We start from the raw sequence: 27,747 nt of genomic DNA on the forward strand, positions 1-27,747 counted from the left end.
TCCCGTCTGCCCCAGTCCCGAGGTGGCTGCTCTCGGCTGCAGGTAAGTGATGCTGGTGTCCCCTTGTCCTTCATTCCCTCAACAAAGCTCCCCTCCCCTCCCTCGGAGGTCCCGTCCACCCTCGGCGAGCGCCGCTCAGCCTGCCCCGCTGAGGAACACCCACCATTCCACCCCGGCGCTTGTTCTGAAACGCGCTGATTAGGTTTGGTGTTAGCATCTCCTGTTCCTGCTGATTCAAGAAGACTTCAGGATCTTTGAATCTGGCATCATACAGAGAAAAATTCTTGCTCTTACTTTCTTTTAAGCTGATTAAATCCATAGTTTAATTTCAAAATCATTGGAGTAAGTGAGAAAACATCATAACTTCTAGTCTGGTTCCTGATTTTTTAGGTTGACTTTTTTTTTTTTTTTTTTTGCATAACGTTTTTATTTCTCTTTCTATCTGAATATTGCCTGCCTCTTCCAGTCCCTACTCCAGGGCAGTAAACCTAACCAAGTTAAGAGTCGATGATGCCTGAAAAACATGGTAAAACAAGTTTTCCTGTTGTTATGTGATTCCTTCTCTACAATTATTAACATTCTTTTTCTGATAGAGCAGAACTCGTTTTACACAGTTTTTTAATTGCTTTATGTTTTTAGACCCCATTTCCCCCCCCCCCTGCTTTTTTTTTTACTGCTTTTTTTTCAGATTCTAGTCTTTTGGGGACCATGAAGTACATATTTTCTTATTTTGGCAAAGCTTTTTAGAAAATCAACAGAATGCATTAAAGAACTTAAAGAGCTTTCTACTTACCAAAACACAGGAAATAAAGCCTCCTCTAAGTGGTCAAATTATTACATGCATATCAGACCTTAATTATAGAAACTACTTTCTTCCAAGTGCAGCTTTTCAAACTTGTTCCTCACCCATTAGATTTCAAAGGCTTATCAAGAGCTTTCACTGTCTTACACATAGATGTATTTTGTGCACCAAGTGTAACTGAAAACATCTTTAAAAGAAGAAGAACGCAAGTACAAGGACTAAAGGAAGGATTCATGTACTTTAGAATGTGGTATCTCAGCTGTTCCTTTTTTTTTCCCCCATAACTGAAAATCAGATTTTCTGTAAACAGTATGATGTTTATTTTAAAGAGGGATCTATTTAGTTGTAGGATGTTTCAGCAGACACTGCTTTACCGACACTCCCTAAGTTCCTGGTGGTTAGACATTGCTCACTGTTTCAAGTAAAGCTGCCTGAGCTGGATGTCAGCTCTGCACTGTTGATTTTGCAAAGGATATACTGGGAATGGCAGGAATCAGGAGAGTGGAGGCACACTACTTTGTAGGGTCTTTTACAAATCATTGGGGCCTTCTGGTCCTTTTGACACTTACCTAGTTATCTGTTTATTTAAGAGGAAAATAAACACATCAGGAGGATAAGTTAATCTGCTTGTGGGCTGTCTTACTTTCTAGGGAGTTTAGAGGCTATGGAAAGAGCTTATTGGGTTTTGGCACTAAAGTATCACTAAATGTTATCAATCTTGTGCAGTAGGAACTTGGATTGTGATTCCTATCCTCAGTCTGTCTATGAAGTAGATGAAATTAGAACACAGGATGAACTATGGATTTATATAAATCCAAAGTAGTATTATTTCTGTAGTTGCCTTGTTGACAGTCCTCTTCCATGTTTGGTTTAGAAAAATTTATTTGATTCATGGTGGTTATGACTCGGTATCCCTATCTAATACTCTAGTACTTAAAATAGATTCAGTTTTTTGAATCCTAGCACCTGGAAACATTTCTTTTCCCAGCTTGTGGTTCATTTAAGGATATGGCTTGTGTTGTTATGGCCACGTTAGGGCAGCTGTTTTAAATAAGCAAAGAAAAGGACACTGAGAAAGGAAAGTTATATGAAATATGATTTGAAATATGTGCCTTTAGGAAGATTGCTACAAAACAGATTAACTCTGCAGTTGACTATGATGTTCATAATATGTTCATAGCAGGGGCTTCCTTTTCTTACACAGGTATTCCAGGTGCTGCAACAATATTTGCACTGTATGGCTCCAGCTCCCAACCAATGACTGCTGGACACTGCGAGCCTGATCTGGTAAGAGGTTTCAGCTGAATTTTGGTGCTTCAAAGACTTTGAGGAGGGGTCTGACGAAATGTTTATCTTAGGTGTGTTTTGCAGATGAATAATGAGAATTTCTTTTTCCTCTCATCCCTGGCATTGGCCTGGACAGGACTACAGGGATCATCTAAGCCAGAATTTTGCTCTGAATGAGAAATAGTTTACCTGGAGATAATTTATTTAAAATATTCACAAACTATCTACTTAAGCAGATTTCATTTACTCAAAGGTAATTTGCTCCTATGCTGTCTTTACTTCTTGAATGATTCTTCTTTAATTGTCAGGTCTCTGAACAATTCCTGTTTCTTCTGAATATTATTGCAATTTCCGTCAGGTCCCCAAAATGGTTCTGTTTTGTTGAAGTATCTACCAGTCCTGATTAATTTCAAGTTAGGCTAGGGAGACCTCAATCCATCTGTATGTGTTTTGTCACACCCCAGGTAACATTTTTCCAACAGAAAGAATTACCAATAGACTATACAGTCATGATTTTAAAAAAATCTATCAGTGATTTAGGTTACAGACTGATCTGCTTTATCCCCCCCGCCCCCGATTTTAATTTTTTAAAGGGGAATGAATATAGGGTAAAATGCAAGATTTATTGGTCAGCTAACTTCTGTAGGTCAGACAGATTATTTTGTGCCCAACTGACTTCAGATTGCAACTTAGTGTTATCCCCCATTTTATAGATCATTTTGCAGTGTGTCTCAATAACCAGGTTCAACACAGAAAATAGAGCTGTAATTAGTGTTGCTGTTGATGGCAGAGAATTGGAGCTCAGTGATTATCTCCTTCTATTTGGCACAAATGAGGCAATATGTAAATTACTGTGTACAGTTTTGGGCTCACTGTACAAAGAAAGCTGAAAAGACAGAGCTAAGCTTTTTGCAGAGGTGTACAGACAAAGGGCAAAGGAAATGGGTGTAACTTGCACAAAGGAAAATATAAGGAGAAATAGGAATATAAAGAGAATATAAAAAGATATTCTCTTTAAATGAACATAAGGACAAAATACATGTTTGAATACAAGGAGGAAAAAACCCTCACAGGGAGAGTGGTTAAGCACTGGAACAATTGACCTAGGGAAGTTGTGGAATCTCCATCCCTGGAGTTCTTGAACATGCAATTAGGCAAACTGCTCTGTGATTCTGCGATAGGCTGAAAAATGCGTTTGCAAAATTATGTCAATGACGAAAGTAGCTAGAAAGGGAAAAAAGTATTAAAATTATGTGTTTCGAGACAATATTCAAAATTACTGACAAAGAGTTTCTTGTTCTTATCTGCAATTCGTGGACCAAAGTACGCAGATGTTCCAGATTGGAGTATAGTGACAAAACATATCTTCTCTTAGGCTTAAAAGGAAAGAGTCGCCAGTAATTAATTCTCAGATTAACAGTGGCATAATGGTGTGATATTCATATCTCTTCAGATTGGCCTCTTTCAGGGTGGTGAATTGCTTAGACACCTAAAAACCTTCCCTGGCTACTTGTTTTCGTTCCCTTTGTTGTTCAATTATTTTCACTTTTGGCAAGGATGTTGTTAATTTATTATCATCATGTTGTTGTTGTTGTTTTGATGAAATTGATAATGTATTTTATAAAGCTGTAACCAAGATGCAGATTTTTAAATTATTATTTTATAAAAGTACTTAATTATTTATAATACTAAATAAGTGCTTGACATTAGCTGGTAGTAAATACGACGTGTGATTAATTTGTTAGTCTCAGGCAGATGTTTCTGCATAAAGATGATGTAATGCAAAATATTACTCATATATTAAGGACCATATTTCTTTTTTTTAACTAATGTTTCATTTATTTAAATTTACTTTTTGTTAGTGGATTTTAGGACTTTCCTCATGACAACTGGTTTGTTACCTACAATTGCATGTATTACCACAATTCATTTATTATGCAGTTTTAAACTAGAATAATAACATACTGAATAGTGAAAATCATTTTCATAATCCAAAATATGTTTATATTTTGGTAATCATTTATTATATTACACTGCCTTTTGGTAGCATAAGGTATTTGCATCAATAAAAGCGATCTAGGTGGAGTCCTTAGTGAACTGACAGTAGAAATTACTGGAGCAAGATAGTTACATTAGGCATTTGTTTCATGACAACAGTAGAGAATGCCTCTTAAGAGTGTAAAAGAGTTTAGATTTGTTTTCTAAATAGGAAGTAATTTAAACAAATAGTCTAATATGTCATTACTTCCACAATACCTTCCCACTGTATTTGCTGTTGAATTTAAATGATGCATAATAAATAGGGCAAATTTTGTCTGTCCAACCCCAAAGACGTTTACAAAATTAGGAGTCCTGTGAGGCCAGGTTTTCATCATGCTGATGTAATTAACTCAGGAGATATGCTGCTGAACCCAGCTGACCACCCTTGTGTTAAATAGTCTTAGAGCAGAAGTCGACTCCCTTGAGTTCAAGGCAGTTGTATTTTCACCTTTTTTTCTGAAGAAAAGAGAAGAAAAAAAAAAAGAAAAAAGTGTTTAAGATTTGGCTTTGTGTCTCAATATTAATTTCAAACAATTCAAAAGAATAGCAATCTACTGAACAGCTACCAGAAGTTTTGACATAATCTACTTTTTGTGTCACTCACACTCTGTAAGAAAGAACCATTCTATCTTGTTTATTCCAGAAAAACCATAACAAATTATTTTCCCTTTAAGATAAAAAATTTGATCAGGTGACAAAAGAGTTTAAATTTAGAAATCTAGAAAAAAAATCAGATTTCCCTAAATCAGTTCTTGGAATGGTCTGTTAGTTGCATGTGAGTTAGGCCTAGCTTCTAAGAAATGTTTGGATTCTTCATACATGTTGATTTTAACGTTATTTAAACACTTTTGAGGATATTAGTATAATGGCAAGAAAGACTGCAGAAGCCTATACATTGGGCAAGGCAACGCTTCCATGTTAAGTACAGGGCCCTCCATGTGAAGCATTTGAACTCACAAGGAGAATGTGGGGCATGCTGCAGCTCAACATATTGAGCCCTGGGTTGCAGTGCTGCGTGCAGGACTTCTCTACAGTGTTCATGTGACCTTTAAAAACATACTGAAAAAAAATAGAATCTTCTCTTCTGATCCTTTGGAGAAATTCAGAGTTTCTCAAAACCGCTGAATGTAATTAAACTTATTAAACAGTCTGTAGCTCTGAAGTATTAAATTGGAGGTTTTCTGCTAGGAAAAAATTATGTAGAGAATTCCTGGCCCATCTGAAATCAGTAAATGTTCTGTCCTTGGCTCAATTTTATGGAGACAGGTCATTCTGGTTATCTCCTGCTAAGTGTTTTCAACTTCTGTTATGAAAGCAGTGATAGAAGACTCACTTTATTGGTGTTCTACGCAGCTCCAGAAATGTAAAACATAGAAGTTCTAAGCTAAAGATAGCTATATCCATTGTCCTGTTCCTGTTGTTTGTACTCCAGTACCCTCTGTGCCTGAGAGCTTTAACCGTACTGGTGCTGAATATTTTCCTCTCTTTTCTGCATAGGGAAATTTGCAGGTGATTCATGTCTTCTGAGATCTGACATACAATCAGTCCTTCAGACCTGGGCTGTGCACGTCAGACACAGTTTCTTTCATACTGTCAAAATATGAGTGTAAAAGCTACAAAAGGAATGCTAGATAGAGCTCTGTGTTGCTTGAGATGATAGTCCTTCTGGGAATGGAATGTGCTAAGGCTTTGATATGTGTATTTCAACTCCAGTTTAGCTAAAGCCCTCCATATAGTGTCCTCCTTAATACCTTCTTTTAGCTTGTTAGGATGGATATCTTGTTACTTGTGCAGGAGGAAAGCCAAAATATATCAGGAGAAACTTTTGTTTCAATATTTCTTTGAAATAAGTGGATAGAAAAGTTTAATTTATTAGTTTAGTGATTTATTAGTTTGGACTCAATTGAAATTTTTGATTGTAGTGTTCTCTCTATGCTCTAACCAGGTCCCAAAACCGAGTGTTTTTTTTATTCCCTATCTTTCTTTGTCCGTTTTTCCTGAATTTATCTTAAACTGGAGTTCATGTGATTAGGTTTTTATTTTTTCATTTTTAAATACAGTAATATTATCTAGTCTATTGTTTGGCACGCATTTCTCCTAAAAAGACAAATAATTAAAAATGTCTTCTTTGCTGATAAGTCTTGTGCAGGAAAAGGTGGACAAAGGATGAATCACTTCATGCTTCTGGCAGTACTGCTCCCCCTACAGACTTGCTATGCTACATACTCACAGCAAGGTAAGTGTCTGAACGTTCAATTTTTTTATTTGGAACCAATCTACAGCAGTTGAAGCTTTGGACTTGCTTACTTCTAAGTCTGTGATTAAGCAACATGTTACACACTTAATCAAGTGATTTTCTTTTGTAAGGTGGCAAAGCAACTTGTATTATTACTTTTTGTGACCCCATTATGCAAAATTGCCTGTTGAACAGATGACTCGCAAAGATATGAAGTCAAAGTGTATTTATTTATTTGCTTCCCCTCTTTCTATTTTTTTACTTTTTTTAATGACTCCATTAGAAGTAAAAAAAAAAGAGATGAAAAATTTTCACTGACTTTTCTGTGACCACCATTAAGAAGGCAGACCTTACCAGGTTCTAGTCTGCATTATGGAAGTTTTATTGCCTTAATTAAGTTGGCGAAGAAGGAAGAGAGATGGCGGTTTTTTTGTGTAAATGTATTTGTTATAATACTGAAGGGAGTTTCAGACATTTTACCTCTCTTCAGCCTTGAAATTTGTGGGTTCACACACCACTCATGCAAGGTGCCAGTTCCCCAGTTTTGAGGCTCTGTTACCCGTGCTCCTAGAGTGGCAAAACTTTGTAATGCGGGCAAGTCCAAACAGTTGCTGCATTATCATAACTTGGTCACTCGTTTTCACATGCAATTGTTTAGGCATAAAATTCATCTCTGTTGTTAATCATTAAGCTATTCACATAGTCTTGAGTTAGCTTTCAAGTTAAAACAAGTCTTAAAGAGGTCTTGATAGTTTCAGTTTGCTAGGAGGAGAATATTATAACTGAATGCTACAGATGTTTCTACATCTTAAAATTATGTTTAAAAATTCTTTAATATCCACATTGTAACTCAATGGCCATCGGGATCTTGGATATAACCTTAACTATATTGTTTCTTCTCTTTGTTGGTACTGTGTATAAGCTCTAACTGGTGATCTAGACTGTGTTATGCCAGAGTAAATGGAAAACAAAATTGTGTGAGGTTTGAAGTAATATGTCACCTAACTGAAAAGAGATAGTGGAGGGACACTTGTACAGATGGATTAAAAAAACAGAAACTAATGAGACCTTTGTGGTTTTTATCAAGTTAACTAAATGTGGCAGGGGAAAATATTCTCCATCGTGAAAAAAGCAATAATATTTTAGTTTGGACAAAACGAGACAGATGTAAAGAACAGAGGAAGGTTCATCATCAGTGCAATAGGCATAGTAGTGACACTTGCAATTAGAATTGGCTGAAGAAAGAGCAGAAGAAGGATAGAGAAATTCAGAAGATATGCTGGGGTTTGTTTTAATGCTGCACCCTGAAAAAGGAAGTGTTTTCTGCCAGCTGGCTGGCATTTCTTTTAGGTGTATTTGTTTCTTCCTTTCTTCCAGCAGTTTTTAGTATCTTAGAACTAACAGTAAAATACATTATTTCCTCCATTTATTCTTCAATTATAGACTGGACTTGTATAAGCAACTCAGCTGTGTCAGTGTCTGTATTCTCATAATTAACAAATATATAAAGTTTATAAAGTTTTATTTGCTTCCTTTGAGTGATCACAGATTGTTAGAACTGCAGCTTCTCTTGAGCCTTTCATTCCCTACAGCTAATGTAAAAATCCATATGTAGGGAAAATGCTGCACAGAAGTTAGTGTGGAGCAGACGCCACAGGATAAGTTGCAGAATGGTTTGGATACCTGATGTCTGCCAGAAGCATCTATCAAAATGCAGATTCTCAATCTAAATCTTCTGAACGCGCATGTTTCCTGCTAGTGATACTCTATGAAAGGCTCAGGTAATTCAGTTGGTGAAGCACATCTGGCTGATGAGTGGAGGTGGCAGCTTTGTGAGAAGGATCTGCTGAGGTCTCTCAATCCGTTGTGTCCCTGAGGACTGTGCTGTGGCAGGAATGCACAGAATGAGTTCTGTTTCATTAAAAGATGCAGCTAATTCTGTGACTTCTTTTCTGTGTCCCAGTCAGCATAAACATTCTACCCCTGTCATTTGTAACAAAGAGAAGCACCTTGGAAAGCAATTGTGGCAAAAGAAAAAGCCTAGTTACTTGGCCGTTCCAGCTCCCTGGCTTCATTAACAACCACATCAAGTTTAGGGCGTTTGTGTTTGTTTGTTTTTCAGGAAGGAAAGAAGTTACAAATCAGCGAGTACTATATTTCATCTCTTCCAAGAGTTAGGGGTTTTTTGGGAGGGGTGACAAAGCAAATGTCTGAAAAGAGGAACCACTTATGAAGTTATCTGTAGTTTTCAGCAGAATAATGTTCTTGCAGGGCCTTTTCTTTCCCAGCAACAAAAGAGACTTTAGTCTGACTTTTAAACTTTATTTTATTATGAGAATTAACTCCAGACCCACAGAAGGATGGAGGTGCCATTAAAACTAGGTGTTTAATTCCAGTAGAAGGATCCACAGCTCCAACTAAGGTGCCTAAGTTCTGTGTAGAACAAGTAGGAATGTGCTTAATACCAGAATGTCATCTGAGCTAGCTACTGGAGGGAATCTCTTGATCTATCCTCTTCAGATACTTGTTTTACATTAACTAATTTAATCTGTATTTTATCAGAGATCAAACCTGAGCCCAAAGTTTCTGCCCTAATGAGAAGTAGGCTTGTTGGGATTGGGATTTCTTGGAATTTAATCCCTATTAATACATTATGTTGTTCCTCTTCATAAAAATATGAAAGGTTGGATTTGTATTCCCATAAAATATAGTAAATTGAGGGCATAAAGAAATTTAATAGCATACCAAATGTCATGGTAGGGAGGGCTACTGAGATTAAGAAACCTCATTTTAGCCTGCTGGTTCTTTAAGATGAAAGATTATCTTTGCTTTTTTTATCAGCAGCATGGGTCTTGATCAGTTTTGGTTTTTTCCTTCAGAACCATCTAGTGTGGACCCTATCATACCTCTAACCACTGTTGTTTCAGATCTGCTTTGTAATTTAGCTAAACAGCAATAATTTTGTGTCCTTTTTGTGCTCCTAGAATCTGATGTGTTTCCAGTAACTTACTTTAACGTTTCCAAGGATTTGGCTCTCCAGCGGCTGCTAGTGGAATGGGATGTTGTCAAGTCAGCACATGACGCTAAGCTGGCAATGTCTTTTGAAATACAAGTCAATCGAACAGATGAAACTACTTCTACTACTGTGTTGACAGTAAGTGTACTTTGAAAAGAAGTATACTAGTTTTTACAATATAAAGGAAGGAAAAGGAAAAGGAAGAAGTAGTAATGTGTCTTTGCAAAGTCCCTATCCTGGTAGTTTTTCTTAACACTTAAATCAGCCAAATTTTCTGAAGAGGAGGAGATCACCCAATTCATAGGCTTAGGCCTGTTCCAACTGTTTTCCCCTCTTTGTGACTTCAGTGTGAGAACAGTCTCCAAAGAAAATTTCCTTTCCTTTGAGTTTGACAAAATCTTTTGGTAATGTTTTAGTCACGTTTTAACCTATTATGAGTCACCTGGATTATGGAAGAATATGAAACGCACATATTAAAACTTAGTAAAACTGAAAAACTGCTCTGGTTCATTTAAAGTTGCTGTTCATGAAAAAACACATAAAACAGTGAAGGGCTTATTTTTTCAGAAATCAGTGATCAATAAAATAAGATAGGCACTGTTAAGAATCACAATTTATTCTTATCAGCCTACCTGGTAGTATTTGATCTAATATTCAGAAGAACCACATCTTCACTGCAGATGACCTCTGTGCAGTTCCAAAGATTTTTACCACTTTGATACATTGGATAGGATTTTTAACACCCCGTGAGTAGATCTAACCCTGAAGTCAATAACTGGGGCCTTACAGCTACAAACAATTAAGTTTTGTATTTTTCGGATTATCCTTCAGTAAACTGTTATTAACTTGCTGGTAGGAAGTAAGAGCTTTTCAAATCCAATGATGTAGTGTGTTCTGTTACTCGTAATAAACATGACAAGGAAAACAAACAGGTTACTTTGGATGTCACTACCACACAAGAACCTATTTGCTTCTGTGTTTTTCTGAAGAATATGTACCAATAAAGAAACTTTGTAAGTCTGCTCCTACCAAAACACAAACAGCCCCTATAACTTCCAAATCAGTGACTACATTTCTCAGGGCTATAACTGAGAAAGTAAATTTTGAACTGATTGCAGAGTTTTTCTCAGAGCAGTAATAATATGCAAGTGCAGGTGTTGCTGATGGGAAGCAGTACTAGAGAGCAATTCTCTAGTGGTCAGTGTGAGCCCAGGCTTCAGTACAACCCATACAAATAGCATGGGTCTATGTGATGAAAATCTGGTATGGTTGCTTTAAAAAATACAAAAATATGTAGAATCATAGAATCTTATAGGTTGTAAAAAATCTTCACAATCATTGAGTCCGACCATTAATCTGGCACTGCTAAATCCACCACTAAACCAGGTCCTTAAGTGCTGCATCTACATGAGTTTTAAATCACTCCAGGAATGGTGATATGTAACCCAGGATGCATTTGTAGGCAGCAGCATCTGTGCATGCTACTACTCATATAATATCAGGCACAAATAACCTACTTAAAGTCTCTGGGAGTGAATCCATGTCATGAGAGGTAAGGCCTGACTCACAAATATGTCAGCGCATCAGTCACCCTACTGCTGCCAGTACAGATCTGTAAGTAGTTAATTAGCTAATAGTTACTTAACATGAGATCATAGGTAGTGAGTGGGATTTCAGAGTTTCATTTTTCAAAAGCATTTTCTTCCTTTGAGCTTTCTCTCTCTCACTGCCTTTGATTGTGTTTCCAAATACAGTGTCTACAGAGTGTCTACACACTGCTGTGTTTTCAATACTTTGCCTTCCTGGTCTTTGTTTGTAGGAGTATCATAATGTCACACTTGATAAATTAGGAAAGCCTCTTCATTGGATATGGTATTCAGACATACCTTTGGAGTGTATGTCTCATGCAGTGAGAATCAGGACCAAAGCAGAAACATCAAAAATCTGGAGTGAGTGGAGTCTGTGGGAGACTGTCTTGGGTAAGTAAAACAAGATTTTGCAATATTTGCTTTATTTTTTTATAGTACAAACCTAGTTTGTAATTCACCATTGTCTGTAATTGTGAAGGACAGTTCAGGAGAAGTGACATCAAATCAAGAATCCATTTTGAACTCATTAATCTCTAAACACTAACCAATTCCTTACTTTTTGTTGGCAATAATAGCAGTGATTCAGTTCATTGTTAGAATTTGCAGACTATCTTCCTGAACTAGTAGGCTAAAAGTTTCAGAGCTTTTTTTGCTCATGCATTAAAACAATGCAGTATATGGAGTGGCATGGGATCTTGGAAAGGCTGTAGCATAATCTATCACCAGGTCAAATACATCCCTGCCCCAGACTCGTGGAGAGGAGATGAGGCACATTGCTATGACTACTTGATCTGATGCATGTGTTACTTTTATCTGGTTTCATAGCTTTGATTAGTGTTACAGAAGCAGAGAGAAAGGAGTGAGTCAGCTCCTCATGTCACCTGGAATGAAGGAGCAAGTCAGGTCCTTATGTCATTTGGAATGAATGTCTTATGAATTATATGAGAGTAAATGGGGACTGAACCAATAATATAATTAATAATATCAGAAAACACTTTTTTTTTTTAAGATTACCGTGTCTTACTAGAACAGTTTGATTTCCAGAGAATTTTGTTTAAATAAAATAGGTAACTACTTTAGAAAAAATTGGTACAGTGATTTTATAATGAAACACTATTCTCATTTGGAGCAGCAAAGGCTTTTAATTGAGATAAGATACATCATGGTAGGAAGAGCATCACAGGTCTTTAGACCTGGATTGTGACACTTAAGTTGTCCATCTCCCTCTCCTTATATAATAGATAATAGGATGCAAGACTCCCTTTTTGTCTCACTAACCTCAGTCTTTGAGACCTTATTTTTTTCAATTGAAATTTGATATAGTTCAAAAATACTATTTCTCAGTCACAAAATGATCCCGCGTTACAGACCTGATTTAGAGCTCCCTGAGACATAGTAATCCTAGATGTCATCAGATTTTTGGATCAGATTCTCGAGAGTAGAGTTTATCCACGCAACATGTGTAAAAGACTGTGAGTCACTTAAATTCCACTAATTCTTACATCCAGCAAGCAGTCCAACGTTAAAAACCATAGGAATCTCATTCCAAGTGGAGTGTCTCCTTACTGATCTGATTCAGTCAATGTTGACTCCTCTTAGCTGAGCTCTGCATGAGCTTCAGAACATGAGGTTTTTCTAGCCCCGTATTCATAGTTTTCCAGAGCAGGCATTTTGGCTGTAAAACATAAGTCTGGGCATAGGTACAGGAGGTAATGTTCCTCTGTAAAGGCAGTTCTTAACCACACACATTTTTTGCCTCCAGTGAAAGGCAGAGAGATAGATTTAGTCTCCATCTTGTTGACTACGTTGTATGTTTATGAGTTTAAGACAAATATAGGTATTATTGAAGTTCATCTCTCTGTGGGGAAGAATACTAAATAAAAGTCTGTGAATGGATAATAAAACATTAACAATTTCTTGAATAAATGCTTAGCTATGTGTTCTGTTTGAAGGCTTTTGCCCTGAGCAGATCTTGAACTGGTTTTTTTATGTATTAATTTTCAGGCCTGGACACTTCAAATAGCAGTGAACCACAAATCTTTCCAAGTAAAATAATTCTAGAGGAAGGCTCTGATACCACTTTTTGTTGCATTGGAAGGAAAGGTCAAATCATTAAAGAATTCTCTGTGCTCCCAGCTGTTCGTGTTTTCAATCGCACAAGCAGTCGACTCGGACTTCTCACTATGGAAAATGTGAGACATCGCGAAACGCCTCACATCCATGTCTGCTGTTCTTACAGTCAAGATCGCTGCCCAGCTCATGCAGCTTTCCTTGTGGGTAGTAAGTGAACACGTTATTACGGATCTATTTTCCCTTTGTTATTAAGTCAAGAGTGACTGTGGGGGGAGGAAAAAAAAGCCTTCTGTAAGTTGTCGTAGCCCTGTTTTGTCCAACTGATCTCTGTTAAAGTCTGACTTGAGATCTGTGAATTTATGTATAGAAATCATTCAAGAATAGCATCAAGCATGTGCAAATTAATCCCATTAATTGATCCTAGGACAGGTGATTGATTCTCAAATATACCTACCCATTTAGGAGTTCAGCTTCACTGTCTGTGTGCCTGTGGTAAAACTCAGCACAGTCCCTATTTTGAAGGCGAGTAGCAATTTTTACAGATAGAAAACAAAACAGATTTAATTAATGGATATATGAATATAACAAAAGATGATAACAAAAGTGTTTGGATTGCTATTAATTTATGGTATTATCCTGACTATCTTGCAAACTGGTCATTGAATAAGTGAAATTTCAATAACATTTGTAATAAACCACACTTTGTACTTATCCATTATTTGTAGCTTGTTAATATATTAAACACTGATGACTTTTGCCTTGACTGCCATGCTATTGGTGTGTTTTTGGTTATTCCCTCTGACAAGGAGCACCTGATACACCTAAAGATGTTTCCTGCGAAACACAAGATATGAGAATAATAACATGTACTTGGAGCAAAGGAGGAAGCACCTATCTTTATGGAAAGTATTCATCAAAGTACACCTTGTTTGCAAAGTAGGTCTTGTTGTTGTATTAACTCTGGTGTGTGTTGTATAGAACAGTCACCTTCTCTCCTTTAGAATCTGTGGAAATGTTTTTTTTTCTTTTTTGTAATTAACTGCCTGCCTCTTTCCACCTCACCGATCACTTATTTAACAAAGCTTGAACGATGCAGAACTGCTCTAATTTAGACTAATTATATAAAGTAGCCTGTCCTTTAGACCAAGTTCTGCCTGCTAAAGCTTGTTCTAATCATTCTTTTGGGTTAATTTGTTTGGATATCTTCCAGTAGGTATGAAGACACCCTGAAATCAGGATATAGATAACTTAAAAGTGTAACATAATTATTGAGTATGCAACAGACAACTAGATCTAATCAGCTGTTAGGCTGACTATTAGTGTGCTAACAATCCATTGACAATAATGCTGACTCAAAACTGATGATTCCCAGCTACCTCCTAGTTAGCCTGATTCACCTCCCTAATTCTTTTTCTTTAGGATTTTAGGACTTTACATGCTCGTGTTTTCCTTCTTGAGTCCTTGAGCTAGTGACAATCCTATCTCAAAAATCCTACTTGTGTCTATAATTTCTGTAATTTCAGCTGGCTTCTTTACTTTTTGTTTGGTTGGTTGGTTTTGGTTTTTTGTTTTTTTGGTTTTTTTTTTTTTTAAGATTTCTCTGCAGACTTTCTCACAGCTCTTTCTTAGCACTCTGAGTCAAGGTGTGGCAAATCAGACATGGCTCTCAGATGAGAAGAGGGGCTTTACCCCAGAGCCTGCAGAGAAACTCATTAAGCGGGACAGATACCTCATCATCACAGCAAACTTTAATCAACAGATGTCAGCAGAAGACAGGTCATCATTGCACGTACCTTCATGGTCTCTGCATCATTCACTTCTATTAAGATATTATGATGGTAATTTAAAAATGGAAGCTTAGAAGGTGCACGTGAAATTACAGCTTCATTTTAAAACATAATGGTAGATGTGTAAATGGTCCTGGCAAATAAGTCCCTGGTTTAGAATTTCTGTGAGGAAATCACTAATTTAGCTGTATCTTAAAAAGACAAACATAGACTTTGAAGAAAACTTTCTTCTAATACCTATCTATTCACCCTACTTCAGGCTAAGGGAAAGAACTGGTTGGCTTTTTATATTCCCCCTCAGCCTTATTTTTTATGATGCTGCATTCTAGTTGAACATCAAAAATTTCAACATTTGTGTTGATTGTACATTATGGAAAAACATCTTTCTCTCTCTTCGCCGCTGTCCCACCCTCCCCTCTCTTTGATAGATCTTCCCAGAAAATGGTTCAGTGCACACAAAGTTGTTCCAAGACGTGTGCATGTTCTTGGGAGATAGGCCAGCAGAGGATCTGGAATGTCACAGTGACTGTGGAAAATCCACTGGGAAAGAAAACTGCCATGGATGTTTTTAATGTAAATCACAGAAGTAAGGTCTTTTCTATATCTTTGTTGAGGGCTTTTTTTTTGCTCCTTCTGAGCTTGATACCTTGAGTGCCCTGTTTAAAGTATGGAGGCCATTGATTTTTAACTTCCAAGTTTTGCTACCTGTCCCTATAGTTATCTGCTCTCTCTTCAGTTTCAGCTCTGGAAAGTCATATTAATGGTAGAAAACAGATTCACTCCAAAGGTCAGATTTGGTTATTGAAATGACCCTTAATACTTCAAAATCTTCTGCTTTGCTGAAGCCAGTTCATAATATAGAAAGCAACATGATGCAAGGATCCAAAATGAGGAGTTTAAGAAAATAACTGTGTAGGTTACTTGGGAATTGGTATGATATGAGATGTGATACAGGTGTAAGCAGCTATTGCCAGGAAAGAAGTGATGATGCTAACCTGTCTTGGTCCTCATATGGGACAGCAATGTCCTTTGTCCTACTGTAAGGGAGGTAGAATAGTTCATCAGTGAAAAAAAAATCTTGCTAATTTTAATGTACTAAGTATGTATTTTTTATTTGCTTTTACTGCTCAGCTAAAATACCTTAAAATACTTTTGCATATATTTTATGTTTTACAAGAGCTGACTCAGATTTTCCATTTGCAGTTTATCCCACTGCACCTTTCCAGGTGTGGCAAAAATGCACAGATACAGAAATCACATTATGTTGGAATTATCAAAGCAATGGAATTGAGCTCTTTTGTCAGACTGAAGTGCTCCACCCGGATGGGAAAGCTGACCTGGTATGAGACCTGAATGTCATACACAAAAACATGTGTCTTGTTCCACCTCTTTAACAAACAGTGAGGCTTCTATGTAGTCCTTTTCTTAGAAAGGCAGCTTGCCTCTAGCACATTAAAAAGGCATAGGGAAGATCACAATCAAGCTGTGTTCTCTGTCAATATTGCTTAAGAGGTCTAGATCAAATGTGGCCATTGCAGGAGACAGTTTTGAGGAGAGGCTTAAAAGCATGCTCACTTATTTTGAGCTACCAGAACAAACTCTATTAGGAGGGAGTATGGGAAAAGGTTGGGGAAAAAATGGAAAGAAAATGTAGCTGTAGATTGCTCTGCCTAGATCTGGAACAGCATCCTGCTTACATAAAGTAATAGCTTCAGGCTCTGTGAGGGCAAGATCTCAGTAAACTCCCTCCTTGATGTAAAGAGTACTCATTTGGAGGGTTGTGACTCCTACTCAGTTACATAGAGGTGACTTTCAGACCTCTTTTGGGATCTCCCAGACTCTTCATCTCATGCATTTTTTTATTATTATTTTTTGATTGTTGTTTCATGATTACCTTTCCCAAGTCAAGCTTAACTTGCTGCTGCAGGACTTAGAGGAAGAAATATATTTTAAGACAAAAACATCTTGCTGCTGAGGCTGAACTGAGCTCTGACTGTTCTGTTTTTCTGTGTTGCAGCACAATAGTTCAGACATGCATTCCCCTCACAGGAGCATCACTGTGGGTGGACTGCAGCCCTACACGGAATACACAGTGAAGGTTCGCTGCGGGGCAGCAAAGCATTTTTGGCGGTGGAGTGAGTGGAGTGAAGCCCGGACTATCAGAACAAAGGAAGCAAGTATGTCCCACCTACTGAGAAGGGAAGTTTGAGGGATATTCTTTTCTTGCCACACGTCTTTGCTATTTGTTGTGACTCTTCTACTGTGTATCTAAAGCAGAGGCCTGTTGCATGCATGAAAGAGAAGCACACTAGGCAAGCTTCCAGAAGGTGACTTCTTAAATAGCTCTGATTCTACCTGCTAGTCTCTGATATTTCATCCAGCACAGACAGTGGGAATCCAGATGACTGGGAGGATGGACAGACAGAGTTACAGTGCCCTTTGTGGCCTGGAGGAATGGTACAGAGGTAGGAACAAGCATCTGGGAACTGCAAGCAAAGATTTTCTTGGGAAATTAACCAGACCTTCATCCAGAAAAAAGAATGAAGGGAAAAGATGTTAAAGGATAATGTTTGGGCAAGACCTGGCAGTGATGGGGAAAAAGAGGTGTTGGGAGTGGAATTTCTTTGAGTGGAAGGAAGCAATTAAACTGTCTATTCTTTCCGGATCTAGAGCATCTTTTTTTTTTTTTTTTTTTTGCTATGTTTATTGCAGCTCCGTCAGGGAAACTGGACATGTGGAGAGAAATTTCACCAGTTCTAGGGGGAAGGAATGTGACCTTGTTCTGGAAGGTGAGACATCACTACAGAAATAGTAACAAAACCCTTTATAAAGGGATTGGAAGTTTTTCCCATAAACTTTAGTAAGTTTGTTTGTACTTAATAGCAGTTCAGTATAAAATGTCTTTTATAAATCGAAGGCAGATATTATATATAATGTATCTCAGAACATATGTAGCTGTGATGGTGTGCTGTCCTGGCATTTGAGACATAATTCTGTTCTTGTAAGTATTATAATATGACAAATATCATTACTGAGGTTTCTTCCATTTCAACCAGTATGCATATGCGTGTGTGGAAAAAAAGGTTTATATTTTTACAGAAATAATACACTCGGTTAGTTATTTAAAGTTCTAAATACTCCTTTCATAGTTTTTCAGCAAAATTTACAAAGTTATTGTTCTCTTCCTTTGTAACTTTTTTCCCAGCAAACACCAGGTTTTCGAGCAAATGGAAGAAATATTTCATATGAAGTAACTTGGGAAAAAATAGAAGATGGCTCCAGGCCTGAAAGCATCTCCTTGTCATCAGTCTACAATAGCACCATGATTTTCATTGATAACCATTCCTATAAAATCAGCATCATGGCAATGAATGATGTTAATTTTTCACTTCCTTCAGTACTGGTCATCTCTAGAGCTACAGATAACAGTAAGAGTACTTTCTGTTACATTTCCATTATGATAATTTTGTTTCTACCTATTTTAAGTGAAGTCATAATTTATCATCTTGGGCAATAAATTAACCTGGCCTTTAACTCACATCAGTGCTGTTTGGAAATTATTACTGTACTTTCACCTACAGGGTGATAATTGTATGTGTGTTAAGCTTAAGCTCACAGTGCCCACAGAACAAAACACATTTGGCCTAAAACTAGGGCCTCAGACCTGTGGCAGATGCCTTGAAGGTGCAGCCAGTGCCTTGCAGGGAACTCTGTGTTTGATCAGCCTCTTGTGGCTCTCTGACTCTACATTTCTGCAGCTGAGGGTTTTTTTAATGAATATGTAGTAACTTACTGGATGGGTTCTGAGCTATCAGCCTTTAGCATACAGAGAGATCAGCTTTCAACATGAGAAAGAGCCCATATGTCACGTAGTGAAGGAATGCAACTCTTTTATTATTGTTTTTCACAATTTAGCATAGAAACTATATTGATCTTCATTTATGAATCTGAAGTTTCATTCATGAAAGTAATAGATATTTGTTTTGTTCATTCTAGGTACTGAAGAGCTTAAGGAAGAACAGGTTAATGGTACAGATGATGGCATTTTTATTTCCTGGAAGCCCAGATATATATATGACAGTTACATTATCGAGTGGTGTAACTTTCCAAAGTTGCGGCCTTGTGATTTGCAGTGGAAGAGATTTGGGCCCAACACTTCCAGTGCTGTGATTAACTCAGGTGAAAGCCAAACAACTTTTCGTTCTGATGTCTGTGTAGCACTCCTTCATGCTATGGGCATTAATTGAATTTAGGAAGCAAATCATGTGGAATATTGAAGTCTCTGCAGTGCAGGTGTAATTCTTCAGAGGCATCATTTTTTTGCCTACCAAATTAATTAGACACCACAAATGTGCCAGCACCACTAAGCCTTGGAAGTCAGCATAGTGTATTAGGAAAGTTAGCACAATATTTTAGAAAAAACCTTTTCTGAGTGGCTTGTAGTAGCATCTTGAAGGAGGATGGTGAGGTTAATGAAGGAGTTAAAAATCTTTGAGCAGAAGAGATGCAAAATGGAACTCTGCATTAACTGTAACGTGGATCAGAAGTTTAGACTCAGGCAGTTTAACACCCACAGTGGTTTAGTGCTGTCAGGGTGCCAAAAATTATGTGGCTCGGCACCAGTCCTTGCTTAGGATCAGTTGCATGGTTTTTTATCCCAGTGGTGGCCAATAGATGTAAATCCTTTCTGGATTACTTCCACAGCTGCAAGAATTTAGCCTTTCTGGAGTCTCTCAAACTGAGAGTTAATTTTGGAATGAAACATGTTTGAACAAAATTTTACTGAATACACTTCAATATGCAATAACGGAACTGCACCGCAATTCACACAAACGTGGAAATGTGCACTCTTAGTGAAGGAGTGTGGTAACACATGGGAAAAGGACTGCCCAGTTCTTCATGGTTTGCACATGGTTGATGTGAATGGGAGTGGATGTCACTGAGGATAATGTGGAATCCTGATGCATGGATATGCATCTGCATTAAATAGTCAAAACATGACGTTTTCCTGCGCCAGAAATGTAAAATGAAATTATCTTGCTCTTTCAGAGTCTATTGTGCAGTCACCTTGAATACTGTATGGCAACAAAAAAAATATATAAACCACTCCCCCATTATCTCTTTCAGACAGAATAAATTTGTTTAATTCACAGTATGCATACCATGAATTGGCTTACCCTCTGTCTCCTTCAGTTGCTTTAATAGCACAATAGCACATGGAGAAGACGTCTAATAGATTATTGACCTCTGTAGAAAGCAGCTCAGCAAAAGCAACACCGAAATACAGACCATAACCTATTTTTGTAATCAGTTTGACTATTTTCTAGCTGCCTTTGTTCCGGGGGTGAGATACAACTTCCACATCTATGGATCTGTCGCTAATAGAGCCTCCTTACTGGAAAAGAAGACTGGTTATCTCAAGGAACTACGTAAGTTGGCAACATATTTAGGGTTTGTGTATTTGCTAAATTGACCTGTCACCACTAGAAGAATTGCTTCTTCCCACAGCTACATAAAATTTTATTTTCTATGTTCTTTCTATATCATCAGTTGTATATCAACATACAGGCCCTCCATAGAGGATATTTGGCTAGTGCAGTGACCAGGTAGAGTCCATGTGTATTAGAAGACCTAAACAAAGCTGTGATTATCAGTCGCTACTTTGTGTATAATGAGGATGCATGAAGGCTCTGTGAAGTTGACAGTGTTTGTAGAGCACTTTGGCCTTGTTCAAATTTTAAATACAAGTAAGATATAAACATAAACACCACATGGGAGTGTAGATTTTTTAAGTGCAAATATAAACATCCTTGAAGAATAATTGCGAGTTTAACTTGAATTTCCTTTCTTCCAGGTCCTCTTCCTGACCTTGTTGTGGACAAAGTTGAACTGACTTTCAATGCAGTAACACTGTCTTGGGATTCTTACGTCACAAATGAGTCACAACCTGGTTTTGTGAGAGGCTACCATGTCTATGTGTCACCTATACAAGAGAATTGCAGTTTAAAAGGATCAAAAAAGCACATTCTTCCAGGTACCCGAGCTCTGCAATGTAGGAAGTTGTGTTGTTGATACAGGTTGCTCATACTGCAGCATCTTAGAAGGTTCACATTAGGCAGTCAAGTTGGCTGATTTGGCCATCTACAGATTTCAACACTTGCTGCTTTTGATTCCCCTCTGTGCTTGAGGTGCTGACAGGCAGAAGTGGACCCTGGCTTTATAGAGATTTACATCCCCTGTCCTGTTGTCTGTAGCTCCTTTTTAGCTCCAGAAAACATTCCTTTGGTACTATAGGAGGATGTAAGTTTCTGCCTCTTGTTATGGGAGTTCTGGATGAATTTCAAAAAACATTTGTGGTTTGCTTAGTTAAGAGTCATAGGAAGCATGTTAGTCTTATTAGGATTTGGACTATTTTAGAAACAGATGGGATGCAATTTATTTCCTTCAGAATTGGAACACTGCGTAAATTCCCCATTTAAATTCTTTTCCAGTGACAGTATTCGTGTCTGTGTTCTACAGTGGAGTTCCTTCAGCTGAAGTGAGCTGTGAAGTGACACAAAGCCACGTTTAAACTTTTATATCTGACCTTCCTGTTCCACATGCAAAACTGCTCCAGATGACTTTGATCCATTATGATTTTCAGATGTTTCCATCATGTTAAAGGATATCTTTTTTTCTTTGCCTCTTCTTCACGGGTCATGTCCCGTGATCCTTCTGCTGATTAGACTAGTACCAAACTGAAAAGCGTATTTTGAACTGAGGGAAGCTTATGTAGGAGTTCCTTTCAGAACTAAACTAACTATAGAAGTACCATAATTCTGTAAGTAATCCCAGTTAGACTTTAAAAAGTTTAAATCAAAGATTTTTCTGCTTCCCTGTTTGTCAGAGCTAGCAGACAAGGGGTGTGACTGGAGAAATAAGCTAACCCATTTCTCCCTAGGGTCTGGGAGTTGCACAAGAGAGGTTAAAGAGCGTGTTTTTTTCAGGCAGAAGTTTCTTGCTTTCGATTATCTTCAAAGAACTTGACCTAAGCTTAAGGGCTACAGAATTCTGGCAGAAAAAAAAAAAGGAAATGGCAAAACTCAAATTACTATGTTAAAAGCTCTAGTGAAAGGAAACAAAAATAAACAGTTGCAGCCTTTGACAACAAGTTATTGGGTGTCTGCGAGAGGATGGGCAATGCTGGACAGTCCAGCTAGAAGGGATGTGAGTTCAGCCCTGTGGCAGTGAGTCAGGATGCATCATCCTTCTCGTAAGAAAGTGTTCAAGTTACAAAGAAGGCAGGTTACAAATGTTTTCTTTATTTCAGTGGCCATGCATAAGCGGGTTTGTAACATTTTGAAGAGGAATTACTGCAACCTTTCAATATCTAAAAGGGGCTTATGATAAAGACAGAGAAAGACTTTTTACCAGGGCCTGGTGACAGGACAAGGAGTAATAGTTTTAAACTGAAAAAAATTGATTTAGATTAGATATTAGGAGGAAATTCTTTACCATAAGGGTAATGAAGCACTGGAACAGATTGCCCAGAAAAGTTGTGGATGCCCCATCCCTGGAAGTGTTCAAGGCCAGGCTGGATGTGGTTTCCAGTAACATGGTGTAATGGGAGGTGTCCCTGCCCATGGTGGAGGGGGATGGAACCGGATGATCTTTAGGGTCCCTTCCAACCCAGACTGTTGATTTTGTGATTTCATGATTCTATCTTATGTTTCATTTTAGATAATTCAGAGCTATGTAAATACACAATTGAAAATCCAGAAGAAAAGAGATACACTGTGGAACACCTGATGTCAAACACAAAATACAAACTTGGGGTTACAGCATATACAGGTGGAGGAGAGACTCCCATTGATAACTTTATATACATAGACACACCATATAACTGTGAGTAGTGGCTGTGGAAAATGTCTTCTAGCAGAAGGATGGGATGATTTAAAATTTTCATGAGATTATTGATAATAATCTCCCTTTCTCAAGGAAAAACATGTAATTCAATGCAAAGTGCACTTAAGAAAGAATCCAACTGAGAAATCACATGTGCGTACCAACATAGCATTTTGATAATTTAAAGTAGATAGGTTTTTGTAAAAAAAATTTAGAATGAAATTAATTTATATCCTTATTTAAGTCTTATATCTTTCTGGGAAATAGCTTAATGTATGCACATTTGCATGCCTAGTGAGTCCTGTTTGTTAGAGCTCATTGAAGAATTGTATTTGGATTTAACTGATTTTCTAATAAACGGAAACTACAGATTCGTGTGCAAACAGGTAATTTCTGTATGGATTCTTGGAACTTCTTATTCTCATCAGTCCTTAAATCCATTGCCAAGTTAACTACTTCATAAACCGATATGGAAGGTTTATTGGCCTAAGCACTGTGTTTTGCTAAGTGGGCAGATTTGATCACCACAGCAGAAGAGGAAATCCCTTGGCTGTAATTCTTTTCCCTTGAAAATACCAGTCAGCAGTCATGGTTGTGAAATTTATGATCCAAATTGGAGATCCTGGTTTTGAGAAACTTCTTGGGGTTGGAGGTGAGAGGGAGGGATAGGAAAGGGGGAGGCATTGGCTTATGCAAGGAGACTTCATGCTTTAGGCTAACTAGCAGAACAGTGTCTAAACCCCCATGGTACCTCACAGACACAGTCCTGCCTCTGCATCCCTCTGTATTCCATGTTCCAGCTCCCATTAGCCAGCAAGACATTTGTACAGCCATGCAGAGAATAAAAATGAGGGCTTAACTGACCCAAAAAAAGAGATAAAAGGAGAACTTAACATGTGCCCATTCCCTGCTGTGGTGTGTGGTAGGAACACACGAACCCTCTGGCACAGGGCAGAGGGAGAGCTGGCACTAACTAGTGTTCCCCCTCAGCCCACTTACAGCCTCAAGTGTTTATGAACAGTGTAGCTCGAGGCTGCGTCTTCCAGCTAGGAGGAAATACTGAGATCCTTGTATCCACACAAATCCTAGAAGATTTGAACACTAGTGTAGTGTCTCTCTTGCTATAGTCAATCCAAAATGGAAGTACAGATGTTCTGTTCACTTCTTACAGTAAAATCTGCCTTTAGAGATCCGAGAGAAAACCTAAAACAATCCGTAAATGAAGTTATCACTGCCTTAGGTTTTGGAAATTTCCTCTCACAGTAAAGATGCCAATATGAGAGCAAATAAAAAGCAGTCTAATAATAATTCAACCATGGACCACACAGTTTTACTGCTGAGTTAGTGGCAGGTATCCCACATGGGCTTGGTGTTATTTTTGTCCAAGAAAGGCTGTATTGATTTTAACATCTGAGGAATTAAAAGCAAAATTTAAAAGTATTTTTCTTTCACAGATAACATGCTATACTTCCTATTCCTGCTCGTGATAGTTCCGACCTTAGTAGCAGCTATATGCCACTGGAAGAAGAAGTGGTAAATTATAAAGCATTTTTCTGTTGTAGACAGAGAATGTAACTAACCTAATTCACAAACCACTGCTGCAGCTTGTTGCTTCCAGCCTGCTGTAAGGTCTCATTCATTTCTTCCTTTGGCTGTCAAACTGTGTGGATGTTGCATTTGGCTTGTGGCATTTCTGAGACACTCATCTTCTGCTGCTGTGTCTGTACACATCTATGTGTGGCTTTTGCTGGTAGAATGTGCTTTTATAGGAGAACAAAAATATCTTTTGTTTTGCTCTCCTATTTCCAGGGTGAAGGAGTGCTGCTGTCCTGCAATACCTAGTCCTAACAAGAGCAAAGTGCTGTCATTCAAAGAGTTTAAGGTAAGATCACTGAAAATCTAGTGTGTTTAATTTGTCCATTCTTTGATTTCAAAATCAAAGTTTCAAAAAATATTCTTTTTGTGTTGATTAAATTTAAAAATAAACTTATTTTTAATTTTTGTGTTGACTTCATTTAACCATTATAAAAACATTAACATAGTTTAATAATACTCTTTAGTGAAGAATTTTCTTTTTTGGCATTCATGTGACTCTGCAGGGACCAGCTTATATTCTGCAGTCTGTTACTGCAAAAAGCCAGTGCATAATTGGAGAATAAATGAAATCTTTTGATACAGTAGGTGATTCCTCCACTACTGCTGTTCAAGCCCTCACACTGAATGCAGCAGACCAGACAATACTGCACTTCACTGCAGCCTATGAGCTGTGCCTGCTCCTCCTGCCCCACATCTCAGCCTGTGAGCTGTGCCTGCCCGCTCCTCCTGCCCCCACATGCCAGTCTATGAGCTGTGTCCGGCCTCTCCTCCTGCCCCACACCCATCTGCAGTAGGGCACTGCAGAGCCATGCACTTGCTGGCCCCTGGGAGAACACAGGGGGTTCTGCCAGGTACTGCCAGGTCTGGCTGGGAGGAGAGGATTGGCCAGAGGCCTCCAGGAGTCAGTACACCTATCAGCCCATGCTGCTGTCTTCCAGTTGCTTCTGGTTAAGACTAAAACCAGCCCGCATCAAAAACCTGGCAAAGTCTTCATAGTAGAGGGGCATGGTTCCTTCCTCAAATACAGTTGTAATGAATTTACTTTAAAAAAAGAATTCTCTAAATAAATAGTCTGATAGATTCGACATAAAATACCACTTCCACTGAACATTCTCTCCATAGGTTTTCCTTCAAATTCTCATTTATTTGAAAAGTCCAAATAAAAAAAAATGTGTAAGACAATATTAGAAGTCCTTGAAGTGATCACTCCCTTTTCTTTACTCTGGACTTTTTTCATTGACTAGTTTTTTTGTTGAATGGTTCTCTTGTAGATTGGTTCTGAGAAAGTGCTAAAAATAAATGACTGCATTCCTGACATGCTGGCTATGGACAATAAGGCTGAAGCCCAGAAATTACATCCATGGAGCAAGTTGTCTTCAATACCAACAGAAGACGAGACTGATGGTCACAATTCGTCCTGGATTTACCCTAAGGAAAATGCAGAGAGAGACCTTCCACCCACACCTATCTCTCAAACTCATAATTGGTTTGAAAATTTTGCTTATTTTTCTCATCTTGATGTTGAATCTCATCCCTATCAAACACCGGAGACACTGGAAGCGAACGAGACAGAGCTGCTAGTAGGGCAATACCAACCACACTGCTATATTGATATTTTTAATGAGGACACAGCCTCAGCAACCAGAGAAACAGCTGGCAGAAAGAATGGTTTGAGATATATCTCACAGAGAGATGTGCACTGCCTGGGGAGAAGGCTTTGATGTACTCTCCTCCATTCAGTCCAGCCAGTGTTTGATTACACAATATAGATGAGAACTTCTTTTGATTAGGGCTCTCACAAACTCAACTGCCCTACTTTGACTAGTTTTCAGTACTGGCTTGCACACAGGAACAATGTGTGTTATGGTTTCTTTACAAGTTTATGGGGATTATATAAGATTTATAGGCTGTTTTGTGGCCTGTATTGTGTAGAAAGCTAGATCACAGCAGTCTGTCATAGCCTGATGCAGAGAACTGCTGTATTTGACAGAGATAAATTTATTCATAGAGGGGCAAGTTAAACAAGGGGATAGGTTGTTGTGCTCAAGGAATTTATTTCACTTGCAGTACGCTACTACATGCTCTGGCCACCCCAGCCAGGGGTGCTGTGCTGCTGGGCATGGAGCATTACCCAGCCCAGTGATAGTGAGGGGTGGGTTTTATTTTCTGTCTCTTAAGTGATGTAAGGAATCATCATAGAAAGGTTACCTGCATACAGTGTGGCACATTACTAGAAGATTTGAAGGAACTTTGACTTTCTCTAGGAGAGCTGCCCGGAGCACCAAAATCCAGTAATTGCCATGCTTTCACTGCACCTGCGTCCTAATGGCACTTGTTGGGTGAAAGAGCACAAAAAACATATTTTTATAGTACAAGCCCCTGCTTCCATTTCTTGTCACTGGGGCTCATCACACTTCTGCCTTCTCTGTTTGGAAGAATGACCCTGTAAAATTGTCTTAACTATACACTAAAGAAATGTGGGGAGCTAGGTAGGAAGTTCTTTTTGCAGCAGGAAAGCTGTTTGCAGAGGTGGTACCATGCACTGTCTCTCTGCTTTTGCACATGAACTGAACTTCTTTAGGCATTAACTCCTGTACTTCCATAGCAAACCCCAAACCACCAGCCATGTAAGGAAACAGGGTGGTCAGATGCATAGTTGTATGTATCCCATTTGTGAAGAATGTCATATTCAGGCTGCATCAGCTAGATCTCCCAACACTGCTTTTGCATGTGTTAAAAAACAAAACAAAAACCAAAACCAAACCAAACCAAACAAAAAAAAAAACCCCAAAACCCCCCCAAAACCCCAGACCAAACCAAACCAAACTTAACCAATAATGAAATTATTTTAACATTGGAACTGTACTGAAAGTCTCATTAGATTAACCTCCTCAGTGCTCAAGGAACCCTTTAGTTTTTCATCCTTACGGTGCTGTTTGGAATGTGTCACATGGTTTCAGCTTAGGAGCATGGAATAAGCGGTTATCAAAGGTGAAAAAAATGGAAGGTCTCTGCCAATTTGATCTTCAGTTAGTTCGCTAAAATGCAGTCACTTGTCTTCCCTGTGTTTAACTAGCTAGCTAATCGCACTTCCTAGGAACTAAAGCAGCTGCAGGCACAAGTGAGTTCTGATACTGAACCACATCTAGTTTTTACACTGTTGATTACAGATACTGTTGTAATGTCCACAAGCTATGTTGCAACAGGAAAACCAGTAAGACCTTAGCCTATAGTCGAGACGAGCACTCCCTGCAAAGAAAGAGAGGTTTTCAGGCAGGAAAAGGCGAGGTACAGACAAAGGTACAAACACAGGGATGACCAGCTGGGGTCAGGTGTCCAGTCCACGCACACTGTGCTGTGTGTGTACAGATGGCACACAGACTCATTTGACAAGTAAAGAAAAATTACAGCAGAGTCCTTCCTGTCAGCCTTCAGCC

At 38.3% G+C, this 27,747-nt stretch overlaps 1 protein-coding gene across 1 annotated transcript; it reads left to right on the forward strand.

Moving 5' to 3' along the window:
• OSMR (oncostatin M receptor) lies at positions 1-27,104 on the forward strand. The gene is made up of 19 exons (XM_018070278.2): positions 1-42; positions 2,007-2,089; positions 6,269-6,365; positions 9,350-9,519; positions 11,201-11,360; positions 12,975-13,250; positions 13,850-13,979; positions 15,259-15,416; positions 16,034-16,170; positions 16,848-17,007; positions 17,543-17,619; positions 18,036-18,258; positions 18,827-19,009; positions 20,158-20,259; positions 20,685-20,864; positions 22,550-22,714; positions 24,169-24,247; positions 24,524-24,596; positions 25,582-27,104. The coding sequence occupies exons 2-19, from the start codon at positions 2,060-2,062 to the stop codon at positions 26,029-26,031; spliced, it is 2,850 nt and encodes a 949-aa protein (XP_017925767.2). The 5' UTR covers positions 1-42; positions 2,007-2,059; the 3' UTR covers positions 26,032-27,104.
• Positions 27,105-27,747: the final 643 nt, after the last annotated feature.

Source organism: Manacus vitellinus, unplaced genomic scaffold (genome assembly GCF_001715985.3).
Source record: "Manacus vitellinus isolate BGI_N305 unplaced genomic scaffold, ASM171598v3 scaffold_18_pilon, whole genome shotgun sequence".
Taxonomy (NCBI): Eukaryota; Metazoa; Chordata; class Aves; order Passeriformes; family Pipridae; genus Manacus; species Manacus vitellinus.

Bases quoted from the DNA above. Each gene is read 5' to 3' on its own strand.
- OSMR (XM_018070278.2), top strand. From the start codon at position 2,060: ATGACTGCTGGACACTGCGAGCCTGATCTG. The intron at 11,361-12,974 runs GTAAGTAAAACA...ATTAATTTTCAG, and splicing joins TCTGTGGGAGACTGTCTTGG to GCCTGGACACTTCAAATAGC. The intron at 16,171-16,847 runs GTATGAGACCTG...TCTGTGTTGCAG, and splicing joins CGGATGGGAAAGCTGACCTG to CACAATAGTTCAGACATGCA.